At 46.1% G+C, this 20845-nt stretch overlaps 1 protein-coding gene across 7 annotated transcripts in view; it reads left to right on the plus strand.

Annotated features, from left to right (window-relative positions):
• The window catches only part of ARNT2 (aryl hydrocarbon receptor nuclear translocator 2), an 803119-nt gene that overhangs the window by 527968 nt on the left and 254306 nt on the right, over positions 1–20845 (plus strand). For all 7 annotated transcript variants that reach the window (XM_085644710.1, XM_085644711.1, XM_085644712.1 and 4 more), the window contains one exon: positions 14774–14900. In XM_085644710.1, coding sequence (XP_085500836.1) covers positions 14774–14900 — 127 coding nt within the window. The remainder of the gene's footprint in view (positions 1–14773; positions 14901–20845) is intronic.

Below are 20845 nucleotides of genomic sequence, written 5' to 3' on the forward strand. Positions count from 1 at the left end.
AAGACAGCAATATCATCAAGATAAGCTGCACAATAATCATCCAACCCAGTAAGGACTTGATTCACCAGCCTTTGGAAAGTGGCAGGTGCATTCTTCAAACCAAAGGGCATTACCACAAATTGATAATGTCCTCCTGGGGTCGAGAAAGCAGTTTTGGCCTTTGCACTCTCAGCTAGTCTGATTTGCCAGTAGCCTGCTGTTAGGTCAAATGTGCTCAAAAACTTAGCAGCTGCCAGTCTGTCAATGAGCTCATCTGCCCTAGGTATTGGGTGGGCATCTGTCCTAGTGACAGCATTGAGACCTCTGTAATCCACGCAAAACCTCATCTCTCTCTTACCATCTTGGGTGTGAGGTTTTGGCACAAGGACTACAGGACTAGCCCAAGGGCTCTCTGAAGGTTCAATGACTCCCAGCTCCAACATCTTTTGTACCTCAACTTTTATGCAGTCCCTGACATGGTCAGGTTGCCTGTAGATTTTACTCTTCACAGGCAGACTGTCACCAGTGTCCACCTCATGGGTGCACCAGTTTGTCTGACTTGGGGTCAGAGAGAACATATGTCTGTAGGCCTGCAGAACTTGTCTGCAGTCCTGTTGCTGATGGACAGTGAGGCTGTCAGAAAAGACCACACCATCAACTGAGCCATCATCAGGGTTCTGAGTCAACAGGTCTGGGAGAGGGTCACTCTCTTCCTCCTGCCCCTCATCTGTAGCCATGAGTAGCCCCATGTCTGCCCTGTCAACATATGCCTTCAATCTGTTGACATGAAGCACCCTGTGGGGGCTTCTGGGAGTCCCAAGGTCCACCAAGTAGGTGACTTCTCCCTTTTTCTCAACAATAGTGTGGGGTCCAGACCATTTGTCTTGGAGGGCTGCTGGGGCCACTGGCTCCAACACCCACACTTTCTGTCCTGGCTGGTAAACAGTCAGTACAGCCTTTTGGTCATGCCAAGCTTTTTGGAGTTCTTGGCTTGCCTCAAGGTTTTTAGAAGCCTTCTTCATATACTCTGCCATCCTGGAGCGGAGACCAAGTACATAATCCACTATGTCTAGTTTGGGTTGTCTGAGAGGTCTCTCCCATCCTTCCTTCACCAAACACAGGGGTCCTCTTACAGGATGCCCAAACAAAAGCTCAAAAGGGCTGTAGCCAACCCCCTTTTGTGGGACCTCTCTGTAAGCAAACAGAAGGCAGGGTAAAAGGATGTCCCATCTTCGCCTAAGCTTGTCTGGTAATCCTTTTATCATTCCCTTTAGGGTCTTGTTGAATCTCTCAACAAGCCCATTGCACTGTGGGTGATAGGGTGTGGTGAACTTATAGTTAACACCACACTCCTTCCACATTGCAGTCAAGTATCCTGACATAAAGTTGGCACCTCTGTCAGAAATGACCTCCTTTGGAAAGCCCACTCTGGAGAATACACCAAGCAGGGCCCTTGCCACAACAGGGGCTGTTGTGGTCCTCAGGGGAATTGCTTCAGGGTACCTGGTGGCATGGTCCACTATCACCAGTATGAATCTGTGCCCAGATGCTGTTTGTGGGTCCATTGGTCCTACAATATCTATGCCCACTCTTTCAAAGGGGACCCCCACCACAGGTAGTGGTATGAGGGGGGCCTTTGTGGTGCCACCTGATTTGCCACTGGCTTGGCAGGTGACACAGGAGCGACAAAACTCCTTAGTATCTTCTGACATATGGGGCCAGTGAAAGTGAGGGACAAGCCTGTCCCAAGTCTTGTTCTGGCCTAAATGTCCTGCAAGGGGAATATCATGGGCCAAGGTTAGAAGGAAGCCTCTGAACTTCAGTGGTATGACCAACCTCCTGGATGCACCAGGCTTGGGGTCTCTAGCCTCTGAGTACAGTAGCCCTTCATCCCAATACACTCTATGGGTACCTTGAGCATTCCCTGCAGCCTCAGCAGCAGCCAGCTGTCTGAGGGGTTCAAGAGAGGGGCAGTCTAATTGAGCCTGCCTCAGATCTGCCCTTGAAGGTCCCCCTGTCCCAAGAAACTCAACCTGATCAGGTTCAAGTTCTTCTAGGACAGTTCCTTCAGGGCTCACAGAATCATCCTCCTGGGAGGGCTGATCCACCACCTGAGGCAGGGGGGAAGGCACAGCCTTAACCCTACTGCTCTTTCTCTTGGATTGTGACTGGTCCATAGTTTCAGGATCCAGCACTTGTTTAGTGTTGCACTTTTTGGCCTGTGACCTGGTCACAGCAAGGACATGTGCATCTATCCCCAGCATTTCTGCATGGGTCCTATACTCCACTTCAGACCAAACTGAAGTTTCAAGATCATTGCCCAGTAAACACTCTACAGGAAGGTCTGAACTAACAACAACTTTCTTGAGGCCAGTTACCCCTCCCCAGGAGAAGTTAACAATAGCCACACTATGGGAGGTAGTGGCATTGCTAGCGTTGGTCACTAGGTAATTCTCACCTAGTATGATCTGTCCAGGGTCCACAAAAGCAGGTGTCACCATTGTGACACTAGCCCCAGTGTCCCTGTAGGCCTGAGCCATTCTTTGGTTGATAAAAGGTGTCTGTCTGTACTTGCCCAGGTTACTGGGGCCTACAGTAGAGGACAAAGCTAAGTCCCCATCACAGATCAGGACAGCCTGAGTAGGTACTCTGACTAGGCCAGAGTCCTCCTCAGTTCCCAGGGTTAACCCTACTACACCCTTTTGCTGGGAACCACCACTTACAGCTGAACTAGGGGGTACAGTTGCCTTAGGGGCAATGGTGGCTGGGGGCTTATCCTTTTTGGTGCACTCACTAAACCAATGTGAGGTAGACTTACAATAGTTGCACCATGGTTTCTTTTGGCCATCTTTCTTCTTATCCTTTTTGGAACCACCCTCCCCCTGAGCCTTTTGGGGGCCTGGTGAAGACTTCTGGTCTTTTTGTTTCTGCTCATTACCCTTCTGGTCTGCCTTTTTCTGATCACCGCCCTGGTTCTGGTTTTTCTGCTTAACTCTAGTCCTGACCCATCTATCTGCCTTCTTTCCCAATTCTTGGGGAGAAGTCAGATCAGAATCAATCAGGTGTTGATGCAATAGCTGGTTTTGACAGTTGTTAAGTATTTGTTCTCTCATGATCAAATTATACAATCCTGTATAGTCCTTAACCTTACTTCCCAATAGCCAGCCTTCCAGAGCCTTAGTGGCACAATCTACAAAGTCAGTCCAGTCCTGAGTCTGTGTCTTCTGGGTATCCCTGAACAACAACCTGTATTGTTCAGTGGTTAGGCCAAACCCATCAATCAGAGCACTCTTCAGGACAGTGTAATTATCTGCATCCTCATCACTAACTGTGAGGAGCTTGTCTCTTCCTTTCTCAGAGAAGGAGAGCCACAAGATAGCTGCCCACTGACTTTGGGGTACCTGCTGTACTTTGCAAGCTCTCTCCAAAGCAGTTATCCATTTGTGGATGTCATCCCCACACTTGTAGGGAGGGACAATCTTGCTCAGGTTTCTATTATCATAGTGCCTGTCTCTATCTCTAGGAATGTTGCTGCCACCAGTGGGTTCTAACCCACTTAACTTTTGTTCTCTAGCCAGAGCAAGCTTTTCTTTGGCAAGGGCAAGTTCTTCCCTCTGAATCCTCAGATTAGCCTCCCTCATTCTGGCTGCATGCTCCTTTCTCTCAGGTGAAGTCATTCCCCTGTGAGAGGAAGCATTAGAGATGTTAGAGACATGGGAGTGGATGGATTCCCTTGAAGGGGATCTGTCCCTCCTGTTTCTCTGTGAATGTCTACTTGTGGGTCTGTATGGGGGGACCCCATGCAAACTCCCATGTAAACTTAAGTTAGCCTGGCTAAGTCTCTTTACTTGGCTCTGGCTGTCTACCTCCCCATCTGAAGCCCCATCTGACTCCTCTGTGGTGGGTAGACCCTCCTCTGTGCCTAGGGCACCTTCCTGAGATGCCCTCTGAGCATCATACTCCTCTAGGAGTTGTCTTAACTGAAGGAGGGTAGGGTTTGCACCCTGTTTTATTCCTCTGGAGGTACACAAGTGTCTCATCTCCTGGAATGTTAAGGTATCATACCTAGAGGGGGTCTTCTGCAGACCTGCCCCTCCTGAGAGAGCATCTACTTGATCTCCTCCCAGAGGCATGATCTAGTGAGGGTGTGGTGTGTGCACCTACCTACACTAGTTGTATCTACTAAACCTTTCTAGTAGTTGTAGTCAGGGTGTGTTATTCCCTTCAACCTACAACTACAAAGTCCAGTAGGACTTAAGTATAATAATCTATGTTATATGTACCTAGACAATATCTGTGTGATCTTTCAATTTAGTATCTCAAGATTACAATGGTATTACAACAGCAAGCTCAGATCCCAACCGCTGCTCACCAATGTGAGAAGTTGGCCTGATGTATGATGTCACTAGTTATAGTGTACACCTTATATCAGTCCAAATACCCTTATGGTGATTGGTTGTAAAGTCAACCTTATAGACCAGCTATCCTAGTGGTAGCATGGACAAGAGCAGTCTTAGGCTAAACTCTGAATGGCATGTGAAGCCAGCTGTGATACCATATATAATCCCTTGAATACCAAATGAAAGGACACCACAACAGATATATATATAAAATAAAGTGTATTTATTCTAAGCAAACCCTCAGCACTCTTTATGAGTTTAGAGGTAAGTACAACACAGTCTTATTAATGCATACAGTAAGTCACACAGGTAAGTAATACAGTTAGGCCCTAGGGGCCACGCAAACCATATACTAAATAAGTGGTATAAGAACCACTGTCACGGAAATAGAATAGGCCTAGGCCTAGGGAATCGCTGGGGCTACACTACACTAGCGTTAGTTAGGAAGTGGGAGGCCCACGGGATTCGTGTGCAGAGTGGAAACACTCACGCGTAATGCGTAAAAGTCAATAGCAATGTTACAGTTTAGAAATAGATAGATTTAGGACACTTCCGGAGTAGCTAGGAAGTTGAGACTTGAAAACTAGACACTAGGATAGTCACTATCCTGATGAGCACCGGAGTACCCAAGTTACCTAGCCCACAGGCTGCGGGTGCATAGGGGTGAAGATGCGTCGTTTTCGTCGCCGACTCCTATGGATGCCTGAAGAAAGATGCTGACAGGCAGTCAGGGGAGAGTGTCCGGTGGATCCCAAGGCTGGGATCAAGAAGAGAAGAAACCTGCAAGCAGAGGGGACAGAGTCAAGGTCACTAGCCAGTGACCACGTGGAACCAGGAAGGAACCAGGCGATGTCGTGAAGAGTTGCAGGTGAAGGTGAAGCTTGTCGCTGCAGCCAGGAGGACCAGGAAGCGTCGGACGACCAGGACCAGGAGGCGAGCTGTCCCACGAAGGCTCTTGCTGTCGGCGGCGTCGAAGTTGGACTAGGACTCACCAAGCCTTGGCAAGCGGAACCCACGAAGAACAAAGGACTTGCTTCTGGTGCAGACCAGGAAGGTCTGGGGTGCTTCTTCTTTGCAGAGAAGCGGGAGCCAGTCTGGAGGAGCCAAACCAGCGCAGAAGATTTCAGGGAGCGTCGTCACAAAGGCCACTAGCCAGCGGGCAAGCAACCGGACAGACGCGGCAAGCAGGAAAATGCTGAAGGGCCCCACGCAGGACTCGTGGAGTGTGGGGGGCTGGTCTTCGGTGCAGATGGTGCTTGGGGTTGGGGCTTCTCAATCCCCGGTGCACAACTTCGAGGGTACCTCAGAAGCTGCGCTGTAAGTTACTAGCCACTTTTCCCAGGTAGCCGGTCCCACGTCGCTCGTCGCCTCCACGGATCTCAGCTCTGCTGCAGATGTGGATGAGGGTCGGAGAAGTCTGGAAATCAAGGCTCTGGTCGGGCTCTGCAGTCGGTTCCTCGTCGAACGTTTCACAAAGCAAAGGGTAGTCTCTTGATGGTGCCTGTTTGCACAGGGTAGCCACTCCTTGGCTACAAGGGAGATTCTTCAGTCTTCTTCTTTCGTCGAATGTCGAAGGTCCAGAGTTTCTGTTCAGTTTTGCAGGTTCAGGATAATCTAAAGTCTTGAGGCCCAACTCCCACTCTTATACTAATCTGGGGGGCTGGGATACCTGCTAGGTCACGCCTTATGGGTGGGACCTGGGAGGGGGTGGTTACACCCACTTCCCTTTGTCCAGTTTCGCGCCAGAGCTGGGGCTGGAGTGCCCCAGCGCCGGTTTGAACTGGACTATGCAAGGAACACCTTGTGTGCCCCAGGCATGTCTCATTCCTTTCAGCCCACCCTGCCCCAATACACTAAAGGCTGTCTGGGGAGGTGCTAGCACCTCCCCAAGCAGGAAACCTATTGTCCAGGCCTCCCTGGCTGGGATCACTCCCAGCTGCAGGAGGTCAGACTTGTGTCGTGGCAGCAGCATCCATTTTGTGATGCTGAGGCTTTGGTCAGAGGCTAACAGTTGAAGTATGATTTTAACATGTCTTTCCCTCTAGAAGGGGGGAATAATATTCTCATGTCCAGAAATGGCATGGGGGTATTATTCCCGAGTGTTAGACACCTCACACGACATGTTTTGATAAAGCCAAACCATAGTTACCATAACCGTCTAAGATTATAAGGTACCTTAAGAGTATATGGTAGGCTATATCATAGAACAGCTATAAGGACATGGTTCCGAAAGCTGCAGACAGGCTCAGCTCATGCTAGAGCACCATCTCACATGTTACCAAGCACTCTGCCTCCAGGATTGTCAAGGCCTGCCATAGGAGTGACTGATAGGTACACATGTGTCTATATGTAAGTTAGGTATAGGAATACTACACCTAAGCAAGGGGTGATTACACGACCTTGCCCCAGCTGAGTGATCAGCCAGTTGTGTCAAAATGGAAGGCCAGGCCAGGGGTGGCACAATACATGCTGCAGCCCCTGGTAGGCCTAGGGTACACCTATGCCCTGGGTACCTAGGGTACACTGTACAGGGGCCAATAAGGTGATCCTATCCAAATGGGTTATGCACCTAAAGTACATAGTATTAATTTAGAGAGAGAACAGCAGGGCTGTGGGTCTGATTAGCAGGCCCACAGCCACATCTAAGTCGTAAACCAGTAAAGCAAAAGCAAAAAGTGGGGGTGAACATAGAAAGCAGACCCTACTCTCCTACAGTGCGTTTGAATTGTACTGCAAGCCACAGTGTCAGATCGCTGAACAGCTGAACCCCTGTATAGAAGTTGTCCACGTAAAAGTTATAACTTCTAACTTATAACTAATAAAAATAGTGTTTGTCCAGGCTTCCATACAATCTTCTCATACAATCTTCTCACTAATTCCTAGCCTAGAAGGGCAACCTGCAGGGTTCATGGTGCAGTCCTTTTCTATACGCGCCAGAAAAGCGTTTCAACACCCTATCAGGGGTAACAAGCCCTATATAAATACAAACATTTTCCTCTTCTACCCTTCTGAATCCAAATAACTGACTAACCTATCCACCACATAAATTACTTTCAGATTTCACTATACTAATTCAATACTAATCCTTTATGGGTCCCGGAGTAGCGTGCTACTCGCCGAAAAAGCGCTTTGACGCCCTTACAATAAAATTACAATACATATAATCTCAGGCTGTATACTCTCACACAGCATGTACATCTTGATACTGCAATAAGCTTTTTTGCTTGGTGTATACTTCCTGAATAGTAGCCACCCTTTTTAGAGGACTAAGGACTCTACAGCCACTTTATATTCCCAAGAAATGTAAATCTTTGGAAACCTAGCAGGCACATGTTCCATGAAGGGCCATTTTGAGACACCTGACATGTTATGAATGGTCTTGGGCAATACTACAAAATTATCATTGAAATGAGGCACAATCCGCAGAATCAAAAACCTACCAGTGGTCATGACTGATGTGTAGCTGGGTATTGCTAAAATCCTGAGTAGGCAAGTAGGACTGTATGGTTGATTTGTGTACTAGTCCCATTTTTAATGTAAGGCCCAGAATTATTTTCAGCTCCCCAAGCGAAGTAGAATCCTGAACGTATGTCCTAGAATGAAGAATGAGGGATCAGACTGCCTCCATAAACTGTTGGGCGCGCAAATTTGTATGGTGCACAGTTTTGTCAATGAAGGCATCCTCCAGAGAAAGATGGAAGGAGTCAATAGACAAAAAATTGCAAAATTGACTTTACATCGAGCACCTTCAGTAAATGGGGGAATTTGTGGCTCTACTCTATTAGGGGCTGCCAAGTGGGCACTCTGCATGTGCTTGTCATTGTTCCTGCCTGCACTCCAGAGTTGGCCACCCTGCCACTGCATCCCTTTTTCACAAGGACTTCAGGACATTAATAGCTATGTTCTTTAAGATCTGTAGAAGAGTCCTCATCAGATGGCACTTCAACTGAAAAATCGCTTCCAGATTCTGGTCCATGATCTTCTGCCTCATGCTGTCTCATTTTCAAAACATGCATCAGAGCTCTCCGTTATTTGAGTTCGAGCCTGTGCAGCAGTTGTCCAACGAGAGACAACAATCGCTGTTAACTATCTAAAAGATCCTTGTTTGTGTGTGTGTGTGTGTGTGTGTGTGTGTGTGATATGAGCTGAAATGCTGTGCAATCAAAGTGTAACACAAAAACACAGGCAAACAAAATTGTGTCAGTAAATTAATGAAATCTCAGCAGCAGTTAACCAGAAAATCAACAAGAGGAAAAAAGTAAAACAATATTTAAACTATCAACATGCAATAAGACAAACTAAACTACAATTATAGTTTTCCATTTACCTTTTCCTGTGGTGGGTGTCATGAACCAGTTGATCCTATAAGGGAAAGGGAAAACATTGAAAATTAATTATGTCCTCTTGGTGGGTCTATTCCACAAATTAATGGGTTGGTCAAGCTGTTATTGTTGGGTGAGCTGCTGAGCCCTCATCAGTCTGAAAAGACACACACAAAAATTGGCTAAACTCAAACCTACTTTTGGGGTTTCGAAAACGAATATTGCCATAGGAGTCCATGGTGCTAAAGGGCTCTACTTTGTGTGTGGATGTGAAAGGACAGAATGCTGTCACTGACAGAGAAGGTAGCCACTGGCTGAAGTGTCCTGACCCAGTACTCCATGCTGTAGAGGGCTGAATACAAAAGTAAATGACACAAAAATGCATGAAGAGGGATGGCTTCCATAAATTGCCCTCAATCCAGATGTAGAAGTGGGCAGAATCTATTAGATCTGAAGTTCTCAAGCTGTTTTAATTTTACCAAAACAGTTTCTGCTTTGTTAGCGCTAACTATGAGTTGCATTATGCTGAAAGGACGGGGTCTCCCTTGCTGTGAGGTGAGAGAAGGGACAGACCACTTAAGGAAAAAGTGCACAAACTAGGATTCAAATTCGTGACCCTTTTGTTACACCAACAAACATCTGAAGTGAATCCATTAACCAACTGAGCTTTCCAACAAGAAAAATGCATTTCTCACAGACTAGTTTAAGTCTTCTATGTGTCTTACCCCCCCTGAAAGGGGGTGGGGGGGGGGAAATACCCACAAATGCGTGTAGAAGCACTCAGGAGGCTCTCACATCATTGATTTAGTGGGAGGAGGCTGATGCAGAAGCAATTGAGAATCGGCCCTCATCATTATCTCAATGGGAAAAGCCTCCAGTGCAAGCATCAGATGGTTCTCTGCACCCCCACCTCTCATTAATACATTTTCATTCAGCATACTGCGGAAGTAGTGCTCTAGGTAGGGAAATATGGATGCTCGAATTCAAGCGGTTACTTACTGTTGTGGCAAAACTAAAAAGATACGTAAGTCTAAACCTATCATCAGTTATAGGTACATTGTCATTGGGTTACCTTCCCATAAGCAGTCCTAAGCTAGATGGATTGTTGCCAAAAAGTGAGCAGACCACTGTAAAGCAAGCCCTAGTTCACTGTACTAGAGCAAAGGCAATAACTGCTGCTCTTATGAAATGTCTCAGTTTCTGACATTTAAAGAACGGCTACATAGAGAACGGTTCATACCTTTGGTAGGTGAGGTTGCTGTTCTGTACTACTGATCTGATAGAGACATCTAGCCATAGATTCCTTATCTCAGAATCCTCCCCAGGCGCCAGATTGGGTCCTGGAACTGTTTTAGGAGTATCTCTGTGCGTCGGTAGGGGACGTCGAGTGACTCTGTTGTGACATCGTCTCCTGAATGGGATGTCAACAGAGTCCATATAAGCCGCCCCGACACACTGACGTCAGTTCCTTCTATTCCATGCTAGCAACGCGGATCCGCACTGCAGTTCCTCCGGCCGTTTTCGGCCTACATGATGTTTTTCGTCAAGGGAGCAGTGTGCCCTTTCTACCCTTTTTCAATGTCCGCGGGGTTCAAGCCTTGTGAGTCCTGTGATCGACAAATGTCGCCACGAACTCTCACTCAGTTGGCATGTGGTGTCTGTGTGAGCACCATGATTCTGACGAGTGCGACTCTTGTTGTCCACTCCGACCCCAAGTACGAAGAGAATGTCACATGAAGCTTCTTGCGGCGCGGATGTCACAGTTCTCCTCGTCCTCGGTCCCCTACACGTTCAATGGACCAACGGTGCATCCGCTCTAGGAGCCTTTCTCGCGGGCGTCATTTTACTTCAACGTCCAGAGGCAAGTCTTGACCTAGGCAGTCAAAGTTGCAGCACCTCCTGACTTCAGCACCAACTCTTACATTGAAGTGTCGGGCATAAGTCTGCCCTGCGTCTCCCAACCTATCCGGGGCTAGAGTGTCTGTTACCCAGATGAGACAGTATTCTCAATCTCTCTATTCTATTTTTGGGTTGTTGGGTTGTCACTGTCCTCTGGAGTGCCGTTGGGCTCCACGGTAGTGCATGAGGTCGTGCCTGTGCCCCAGCCTGCGGGTTCTCCATCGACTTCAGGTTGGCCTCCTGTTTCTGACACCTTAGCGACGCCGGTGCACAGCTCACTGAGGCTATCACCTTCGGCTCCTGCTTCTGATCTGCCGACTCCAATGTTGTGGGCTCTGATGGTGGTGCCATCAACGCCAATCGACGCTCCTTCCTACATCAAGGCGTTGCCTTTTTGGCAGCGACCTGCTTCTGTTACGGCGTCTGATGCAGCACCAATGGAGCCAACTGTCTCAAGACTTCCTTCCTCTGTTTTTTCCTTTTGAGGACCATGGTTGTGGAAGTACTACAGACGGTGTGGTGTGTCCACCTCCCATATTGGACACCGTTCCGACCCCTATGCAGTCTAGCTGGTTACTTGACTTGGGTGACGCCAGTGGCTTAGACTCTACTGCAGCCTCCTATCTCCGCCTGGTTTGGCTATGGAGCAGAGTTCTGCTCTGGCAGACCTGCTCAATCAGGTTTCGGTTGTACGGGATTTACAACTTCCTTCTGTGGAATTGTCAACAGACCCTTTACTTGTCATTCTATATCCTGACCAGTTTAACGTAGAGACTGTGTTTCCTTATAGGGACTGTCTTTCTTCGATATCCTGTTGGGTGCTTGGGCTAAACCTGAAACAGAGCTCCCTGTAGACCACTCTATTTCTCACAGGCATCACCCCACCCTAGAGGATCCTTCCTTTCTCCTTAGACATCCATCTAATCAGAACTGTGTGGTACAGGCTGCTTTAGCCACCTAAAATATTGATTTTATCCCTCCTGTACTTCTGGAAATAGAGGCCAGGAAATTTTACGCTTGTGGTAGGCATATTTTCTTTTCTTCTAGCACTTCCTTGCATTCTCTGAACACTTCTTGTGTCTCATCTGCTTCTCCCACGCCTTGTGGGACTCAGTTGAACGCCTCTTGTCCTACCCTCCGGTGGAAGCCTGGAATGCTCTTGTTCCATTGGTACGAGATGGGCAACAAGCTCCCACACTTGGCATCTGCTTTGGTATGTATACCACCAATTCTGTAGCATGCATTCATCAGCATGCATGGTTGCGTACTTCCAGGTTTTCCGAAGTTGTACAAACTACTTTGATTGACATGCTTTTTAATGGTGCATCCCTTTTAGGTACGCATGCTGACTCGGCTTTACGCCCGTTCAGAAATCGTTATGGTGGTACGGAGTCTTAACTCTATTGTTGTACTAGGTTTTGGGGGAAATTTGTTTCCCCTTTTCAGACCCTTATCAGCCTTCATAAGGCAGAGTACTTCTCTCCCTTCCAAGGTTATACCCAGTGTGGCGTTTCTTCTTGCTGCAGGTGTCTTTCTTCTAGTTTATGCTGTCAGTGACCGGCATTAGTTTCCAGCCATGAATGAATGAATGAATAAGAGCATTATAAAGCGCAAACTTAGCCCAGGGGCATCAAGGCGTCTGGAACATATCTTTCTTTGGGATCTCGTGGGAGCCTGTTCTTACAGTTTTATTTTTCCTACCTGTTTACTTACTCTTTGACAGGTATTCTGTTATGTTGTGTGGATGCACCAAAGCCTTGTTCCCCGTTCTTCGGGGAACTTATGTTATATGCCTCAGGGGCATGGTTTGAGCTACCTACGCATGTAGTATCCCATATAGGGACTTCAACTTCATCTTTTCACCTGCTTCTTATGTGCATATGGGTGATCATGGTACCAAATGCAGGCAGCCTCTTTGGCCTGGGTAACTTTTGTTATGGTCTTCAACCCCCTTCTGTGCAGCTCTTTTTCCCTGTTATGTTCTACTCTGTGGGACTCACAGATGTGTTCCTACTTATCTTTGTGTTCCTATCGGTTTGGGCCTGTGTTCCAGGAATCCACCTCCCACTTGTGGTGTATTCATTTTACCCTAATGCCCTTGTGGTATCTGCCTCTTTTTGGTGTATTCGCTCAAATTGCGCCTGGGTACCGCTGTCTTGTATATGCCCTTTTTCTACTTTATTGTTCTCCGGGTTCTATTATCTTCAGCAGTCTGGTATTCTTGTATCTGTTTTTACCCTTTAGATGTTCTTACCCACCTAATTGGGTTATGGCCACCACTCTTGCTTCCTGCAGGGGTTTCTATACCTATCTACCATCACACCTGTGGGGTAGCTGTTGAGTCTGCTGTTCTTTACAGTCCTGTCCACCTGGGACACCAGTCCCCCTAATTGTTTGGATCTATGTCTGGTATCCTTATTTCACAGGCTAAGTTTCACTTTCTTTCCTCCCTCCACTTCCGCCTTTATTTTGTTGTTTTTCTATGGGAAAGCATCTGTCTACCCCCCTATTTTGGTGGGGGTATTTCACTACTTTTTCTTTGGGTATGTCCTATCTTCTCTCAAGTTTCCATGGAACGTTGGTCAGGTTTCTTACCAGTTTCTCAGGCTTTTATGAGTTGGATATTGAGTGATTGTCAGAATCACCTATCTGTTGACCATAGTTCTTCATAGAGGACTTTCCACTTGCTGTTTATTCTCTCCTTAAACTGGTACCACCTGCTGGCATCCTTCCTCAGGTGGTGGCGTTGGTTCTTGGACGGTTGCCCTTGTTTTCTGTGTGGGCGATGCCTTCCACTTCCTACTCTTATGTGGCAGTGTGTTGCTATGCCCCAGCCATGTCTTTCTGCCTCCACCTCAGTTACTATCGTACTTTCGTCTTTATGACTGTAGGAAGTATTATCTCTGTCCTCCCTTGGTTACCTCCGTTCTTTGAGTATCCTTCGTTCCTTCCGTTGCTGAGCATTGTACTGCCTAATAGTGGTACCTTTGAAACAGTATATGTAACGTCTTGGATCCTAAAGTAGCGGTGACAAAATCCACACATGTGTATGCATAGGAGTACTTTTTTCTGCATTTGTTTTTTTTAAAAATGTTTTGGTATGATGTTTTTGAGTAAAATGTAGGTTACAAACTTATTTTGAATGAGCTTTGTCTAAAAATAAACAGAAAATCTTTTCACCTTTTGGGTATGTTTTATGTAAAATAAATATTAGCAGAAATGAAGAAATTAAAAAAGTATGTATTTGAGTATGTTGCTAGATGCTAGTTTTTCTGATTCATACGTAATGCCCAGCACAGAATGTATTGCTTTTAAAGAGACAGTCACATGGTTGCAACCTGCACTGATCTGCAGTAAACTTTATAGATTTATATCACGCAGCGAATCACCCTTGAGGGTATCCAAGCGCTGTCCATGAACACAGTTAAGTTAAGTGATTAGCCCTGAATCACAGGATGTGACACTAACGCTGAGACTCGAGCCTGGAATCCCAGCTCCTGAGTCTGCAGCTCTGGATAATCGAGTTAATCTGGACTTCTGGAATAGAGAAGTTGACCCAAGCTGTCACTGCACAAATAGTTCCAGATATGAATTGGTCACAGACCTTTGACCACATGAGACCGCTTGGTGGGCTCATGCACCAGAAGAATGGTTCGGAAAGAGCTATTTAGTTTTTGAATTAAAGATGTTAAGAGGCTGCATTTAATTAATAAATGCCTCTGTAACATGAAAGTCTGATATGAAGCTTAGAGTAGAGAAGACATGCTAACACAAAACAAAGCAAATTTGTGAGAGGGCAAAGGATGTGTATAGCAGCCACCTATTAAGTGACCTGTCTTAAAGACATGCCTAGAAATATTACTGAATATAGAAAGATAATACTGGTAGCTATATAAAAATGTAAAGGCCACCTGTGGCCACCATTTGTTTAGCCTGCTGTCGAATTCTACATTTCTGTATGTTAAAATGTCCAAGTCACCAGTTTGAATTCAGCTTGGGGTGATTTAATCTTTCAATTGTCATTAAATTGGGATGGGCTGGAGCAGTGTAGGTTAAAACGTTGTAATGCGCCTTGGAACTCTGGAAGAAGGGATTGTCACTCTTCAAGTACAACAATTTTTATAATTGTAATGCTTCCTCAGTATTAACATATGATTCCTATCTTGGTTACAGGTGCAAGTTCCCAACCTGGCAACCGGAGTGCATGAGGGGGCGAAGCCAGTGGTGGATAAGCAGGATCCTATCTTCTCCCAAGAGCGTGACCCCCGGTTTGCAGACATGTTCTCTGGAATAACTGCATGTAAGTGGCACGTGTACATGCTTGGCTTAAACCCTGCCCTGCAATTCTGCTCCGGATCAGCCTTTCCTAAAGTATACTTTTGGGGATCCTTTCATCCTTACTTTTTCTGGGTTGTATGTGTTCTGGGGTGTACGGTTGGAAATCTTCGCTCTTGCCTATTATAGTGTTGCAGATCCATTCCTGCTTGTTTTCTGTGATCGTGTCCCCTCGGATGTATTTTTAGAACTATTCCTGCTCTCTTGTTGTGAGTAATTGTGTTGGCTAAGGTACATTGTTGTTGAGCCATTCCTGCTTACCTTTTGTGGTTGATTGCCCCCATCGCCTGCTTTCATATTTGGGGTAAGAAAAAAGTGACTTTACTGAATCTGTAGCTCTCCAGTATTGCCAGCTTTCATAGATTCACATATGTCACTCATTCCTTATTGTCGAGCTGTGAGTCTCATGGTAAATACGGAAAGCATTATTATACCAAACACAACTTGCAAAGGATGAACAACTTTATTATTCTGTTCACATCATTTGAAAAGAAGCAAATTTCAACCAATCAGATGGCAGCAGCACTATGATCTCCGCTTACTACAGTGGCTACCATACTTTATATTTTCTAGTTCAAGTATGAAGAAAAATTGTGACTTAAATCTCAATGGCATGAGCTGCGGTCTATGGATCTCTGGCCCAGAACATCCTTAATTCTGTTAGTGTCCTAACACGCCTTTACTTGAGGGGTTAATATAGCCCCTTTTAGGCACGAGAATGGAATCCAACTGGATGCTGTTTCCTATGAACTGACAAAATTGTTTGAATAGACAGCAGCACCTTGACCCTGAAAAAACCAAAATGGTTGACGCTGTGTCCTGGTGATCCGGAGCTCAGCCGTGAGCGGCCATACAAGGACTAGATTTCTGAGCCCATGACACGAGTGGCTTACAACAAATGGCGGTGTGCTGCTGTGCTCATGAGGACAGACTGGGGCTCCGTGCGGAGCAAGTGCACCAGCTATGGACTACCGGGGGCCCAAAACAGGTGAGTGGACCGCCTTTGCGGCGCATGGACACTGGCACCATGGGACCAGGCCAACCCCAATATACCTTCCCTGATCAGTGGAGGGAGGGCCCAAGAGACCACTATATCCCTTCCTGCTCCCCAAGTGTCAAGACTGAGGCCACTCCAGAGGCTTGCTTTTGGTGGCGGCCATGTGACCTTAGCGGACCGGTAGAGCACTGGCATGGGCTCCCGAGAGGACCCGGCCTTGAGGACTGGTTCTGATTTGACACCTGTTGGTAGAGAGTGGACCCATCTTCAACTAAAGTCTCTTGTGTCTGGAGAGAGGTGGTAAGTCAATGAAGACCTGCCTGGAGATGGACCACATGGTGGGAATAGCTGGGGCCTGCCGTGACGGGCCTCGCTGTAAAACTGCAGCGGAGCCCCAGATTCAACAGGTAGCCAAGAACTGAATGTACAACACATTGAATTTTGCTCTCGTGCAAAGTTGACCTGGAGGGGGCTAGGGTCACTTGTCCTGCATCAGTCCACTCTCACAGGCCACCACATGTCCATCCTGCTAATTGGGGCCAACTAATCACTATCCTGGGCCCGAGAGAATAAAAAAGGGGACCAAAGAACGTGGTGCTGAGGGCACCTCATGGCTCTTGAGCAAAGGGAGTATCTTGTGCACAGTGCATTGTCCATCTGCACAGGGTGCGAAGAGTCAAAAGTTCAATTCTCCCCCTGGGATGGGGCCTGGGGACCTGGCCATGGAGAACTGAAGGTGAATTGCAGAAACAAACACTCACCCTTCTTCCCCTGTGAACCGACTAAAGGGGTCACGACGAACCGGTTGCATTACAAACCTGCGTGTTTTTATTCTTTTGGTGCTTTGGGGTGCAAGGGCCTCCTAAGGCATCCTATATTACACAGAGATTCAATGGGATGGGCTCTGCTCTAAAAAGGAGTAGCCTGTATGGGGAGTGCCAGAGGGAATCTGCTTTTCTAAACTCCTTAGTTCTGTCAATATAACATTTTGGGCATCTTCTAATGTTGGAAGTATGAACTGCTCGCTCTGCTACATCTTTTGAATTTTGGAAGAATGTCTTTAGAACAACAGGCTAATTAAAGTAAAACTCCAACAGTATCTTTGTAATAAACCATGGGTTTGTTCTTAATATAACACGATCATCTCAAAACTGCCTGCATGGCTACTTAATGGCAAGAGCTTACATTTCATTCATTCCTCTTTCAGATGTCAACACCAACAACAATGCCATTTTTCAGGAGAGATATTTCAGTTCAGCCTTTTGAATAGGTTCTAAGGAACTCATCAACTGTGATAGCACTGTATTTAGCCCCTTAGCTGTAAGGACTTTTCTCCTCAGTGCTGAGCCTTTTTTGGGGGTATTTCGTACTCTACCTCCATAACTGTAATCCATATAACATATTTTCTCGCCAAATGTGTCTTTTTTTCCAACAACCTGGGGATTCTGAAGGTACCCTGGGTTTGTGGATTCCAGCGGAGGGAACCGAGAAAGTATGCAAAATATAGTAACATTTTACGTTTTTGGGTAATTGGAAAAAAGTGCTCAGGGTATCTTCGTTCCATAAAAAGTGCATCAACAAATGATTGCCGTGCTAATGTCACCACCTTCCCAGCTTTCAGGAACATGCAGAGCTGAATCAAAAACCTATTTTTTTTCTTAACCACATTTTTGGAATTTTTCAAAGAGGTAGCCCATTTTTCCTATTTTTTGTACTTTCAACCTACTTGCAGTTTGTGGTGGAAACCAGTTTGAAATCCATGAGTGATCCAGGAAAGCTATAGATTTCTGAATAGACAAAATTGTGAATTAAGCAGGGGGTCATATGTGAAGAACCCTCCGTGTTTTCCCAAAGAAACTAACTGTTGAAATAAAGAAATATTGAAATAAGTAGGTAAAAAACAGCCATTTGTGACAATGTTTTCCTCTGTCATTTTTGTTACAATGGCTAATTATCAAAAGCAATATACCATTACATCCGCTAAACCCTTCTGGCTGCGGAGATATATATACATAGTTTGTAGGTCCTGCAGAAACCCGTGGTACCCAGAGCCAGCAACTAAACTGCACCGTATGATTGTTTTTTAAAGTATACCGAGTATACTCCAAATCATATAGTGAAATATGTTGAATGAGAAATGGGTAACAAGGAAACCTATGAATTTTTTAAGTGAGCACCAGATAGTGAGTTTAGAACCAGTCCTTGTTTGTACATCTCTGAGATTATGGGCACCTATACTAGCTTGTGATTCAAGGGTATTTTTCAAAATTTCTTCTTTCTTACACAGTGGCTTATATTTGGTAGGCACAAATAGAGCAAAATCCGAATGTTTCTGCATGTCTTCCAATGCAAATGGTACCACACTTGTGTGGGTAGGCCTACTGCCAGTGACAGGAAACGGCCCAAAATGCAACATGGTTACATCACATTTTTCCACTCAAAACTGACCCTTTTTCCCAAAGTGGGTATGTGTAGATTTTGGGTCCTAGCTCATTCGCACCTAGGGTACACTAGCAACTTGATTTTTTTTTAACTGTACAAACTTGAGGAATCCAAGGTAGGGTGACTTGCTTGGCTCTCACCATGTTTTTTTTACCCAGAATTCCTTGCAAACCTCAAACTTTGACAAAAACAATTTTTCTCATATTTCTGTAATTGAAAGTTCTGGAATCTGTGGGCAGCCACAAACTTCCTTTCACCCAGCCTTCCCGATAAAAATACCTCACTTGTGTGGGTAGGCCTAGCGGCCATGACAATAAAGGTCCCAAAACGCAACATGGATCCACCACATTTTTCTACTCAAAACTTACCCTATTTTTTAGCAAAGTGGGTAGCTGTGGATTTTGGGCTCTAGCTTAGATGACACCAAGGGAAACCTAGCAAACCTGCACATTGTTTAAACCTATATACCTTGGGTAAACCAGGAAGTGGTGACTTGCTTGGCTCTTAACATGTTTTTTACGCAGAATTCCTTGCAAATCTCATTTACTGAAAAAACACATTTTCCTCATATTTCTGTGATGAAAGTTCTGGAATCTGTGAGGAGCCACAAACTTGCTTTCACCCAGCGTTCTCCCAGGTCTCCCGATAAAATGTTTCCATTTTTGTAAACTAGATGACCAGGGAGTATAAGGATGCACAACTTACATGGCTCTCACTGAGCAATTTTACACAAAAGCCCTTGCAAACATCTAACTTTGGTTAAAAAACCCACGCACATTATCCTGCCATTTCTGTGACAGAAAGTTCTAGAATCTGCAGGGAGTCCCATATTTCCTACCACCCTTTAGTTCCCACTATAAGAATAGTACCCCACTGTGGGTGGGCCACGAGACTACAACACAAAATGCCCTAAAGCTCTACGTTGAGAGAAAAGCAATCAGGGTAGCTGTAGTTAGCATGTGGGGCCCTGCTGTGGCACCACTAATGCAAACCGACGAACCATAGACCTGTTTGAAAACTAGACAACCAGGGGATTCCAGGGTGGTGTGGCTTGTGTGGATCACATGAGGTTTTCTACTCACTATGTCCTGCAAACTTCAAACTCTGCATGAAATCAAACATTTTCTTTGCGTTAATTGTGATGGAAACTTATAGAATCCAGCAGAATCCACAAAATTCCTATCACCCAGCATTACCCCACTTGTGCTAATAAAAACGCAGCACCACTTGTGTGGTTGGGACTAGTGCCAGGAACAAGAACGGATCAAAACAAGGTCAGTGGGAGCAGAATAACTGGCATTGGCCACACTTCTACCCCAAGTGAAACAAACCAAAGTGCAACACCCACTCCACTTTCTTTTGCCCCAAATGCAAAATTCCTGGTGTCAGGTGGACTCTGTACCCACCCGGGGGGCATATTTTGTGGAACTCTCCACTTGGGACAAACTCCTGCAGGAAGGTCAGAAAGAAACTGTATGGCCTGATGCCAGGGTAGGCCACAACCTCTTTTTGTTTGTTTGTTTTGACTCAGTTTTGACATGCCTGGTGTTGGCAAATTGGCTTTCTGATCCCCCCCCCCCACCCCCATCCAACTGTCAGGACATTTTTTGTTGGGTGGGGTCATGGCCATGCCCATGCCCATGATGGCCATCGCCAACCCTGTGTTTATTTTCATATTATGACCTGATCTGATGGAGTGTGTGAGTATCTTAGTGGGTGTGAGTGGGTTTGTGAGTGTGTCTGTATAGGGCCAAGAGTGGCTGCATAAGTGTCTCACTGGGTGTGTGAATGGGTGCGTGAGAATCTAAGTGGGTGTCTGAATGGCTGCCTGAGTGACTGTCTCAGTGGGTCTGTGAGTAGGTATGAGAGTGTGAGTGGGTTTATGAGTGCCTCATAAGTGTGAGTCAGTCTGAGTGAGTACATGAGTGTCTGAGTGGGTCTGTCAGTGGGTATGTGAGCCTCTGAGTGGGTCTGTGAATAACTGTGTGAGTGGCTGTATGGGTCTGTAAGTGGGTGCATGAGTGTGAGTGGGTCTGTGAGTGGCTGTATTGGTCTGAGAGTGGATGCACGGGTGTCTTGAGTGACTGGATGTGTCTGTGAGCGGGTGTATGAGTGTCTGACTGGGTGTGTCAGTTGCTGTGCGATTGACTCTGCCACAGAGAAAATACACCTGCCTTTTTATCGAACAAGAGCCCACAGTTTTTCACAAAATAACTACCCAAATGGAGTTCTCTCTGCTGGTTAATTACTAAGTGCTACCTCCTTGGGTAAATGTCCAGTACATATTCTACACTACAGCTGCATAAAGCAGCACATGATTGTTCCTGGTGCGACCAGAAACATGTGATAACATTAACCCTCCTTTAGAGAAGACAACAAGACTACAAAGACATAAATCTCCACCAAACAAAGGTCCTTCCTTTTAACTATTTGAAGGCAGTGCTTCTTTGGTGGCGATGGCCTTCATATTC

The sequence above is a fragment of the Triturus cristatus genome, chromosome 3_1, assembly GCF_964204655.1.
Source record: "Triturus cristatus chromosome 3_1, aTriCri1.1, whole genome shotgun sequence".
NCBI lineage: Eukaryota > Metazoa > Chordata > Amphibia > Caudata > Salamandridae > Triturus > Triturus cristatus.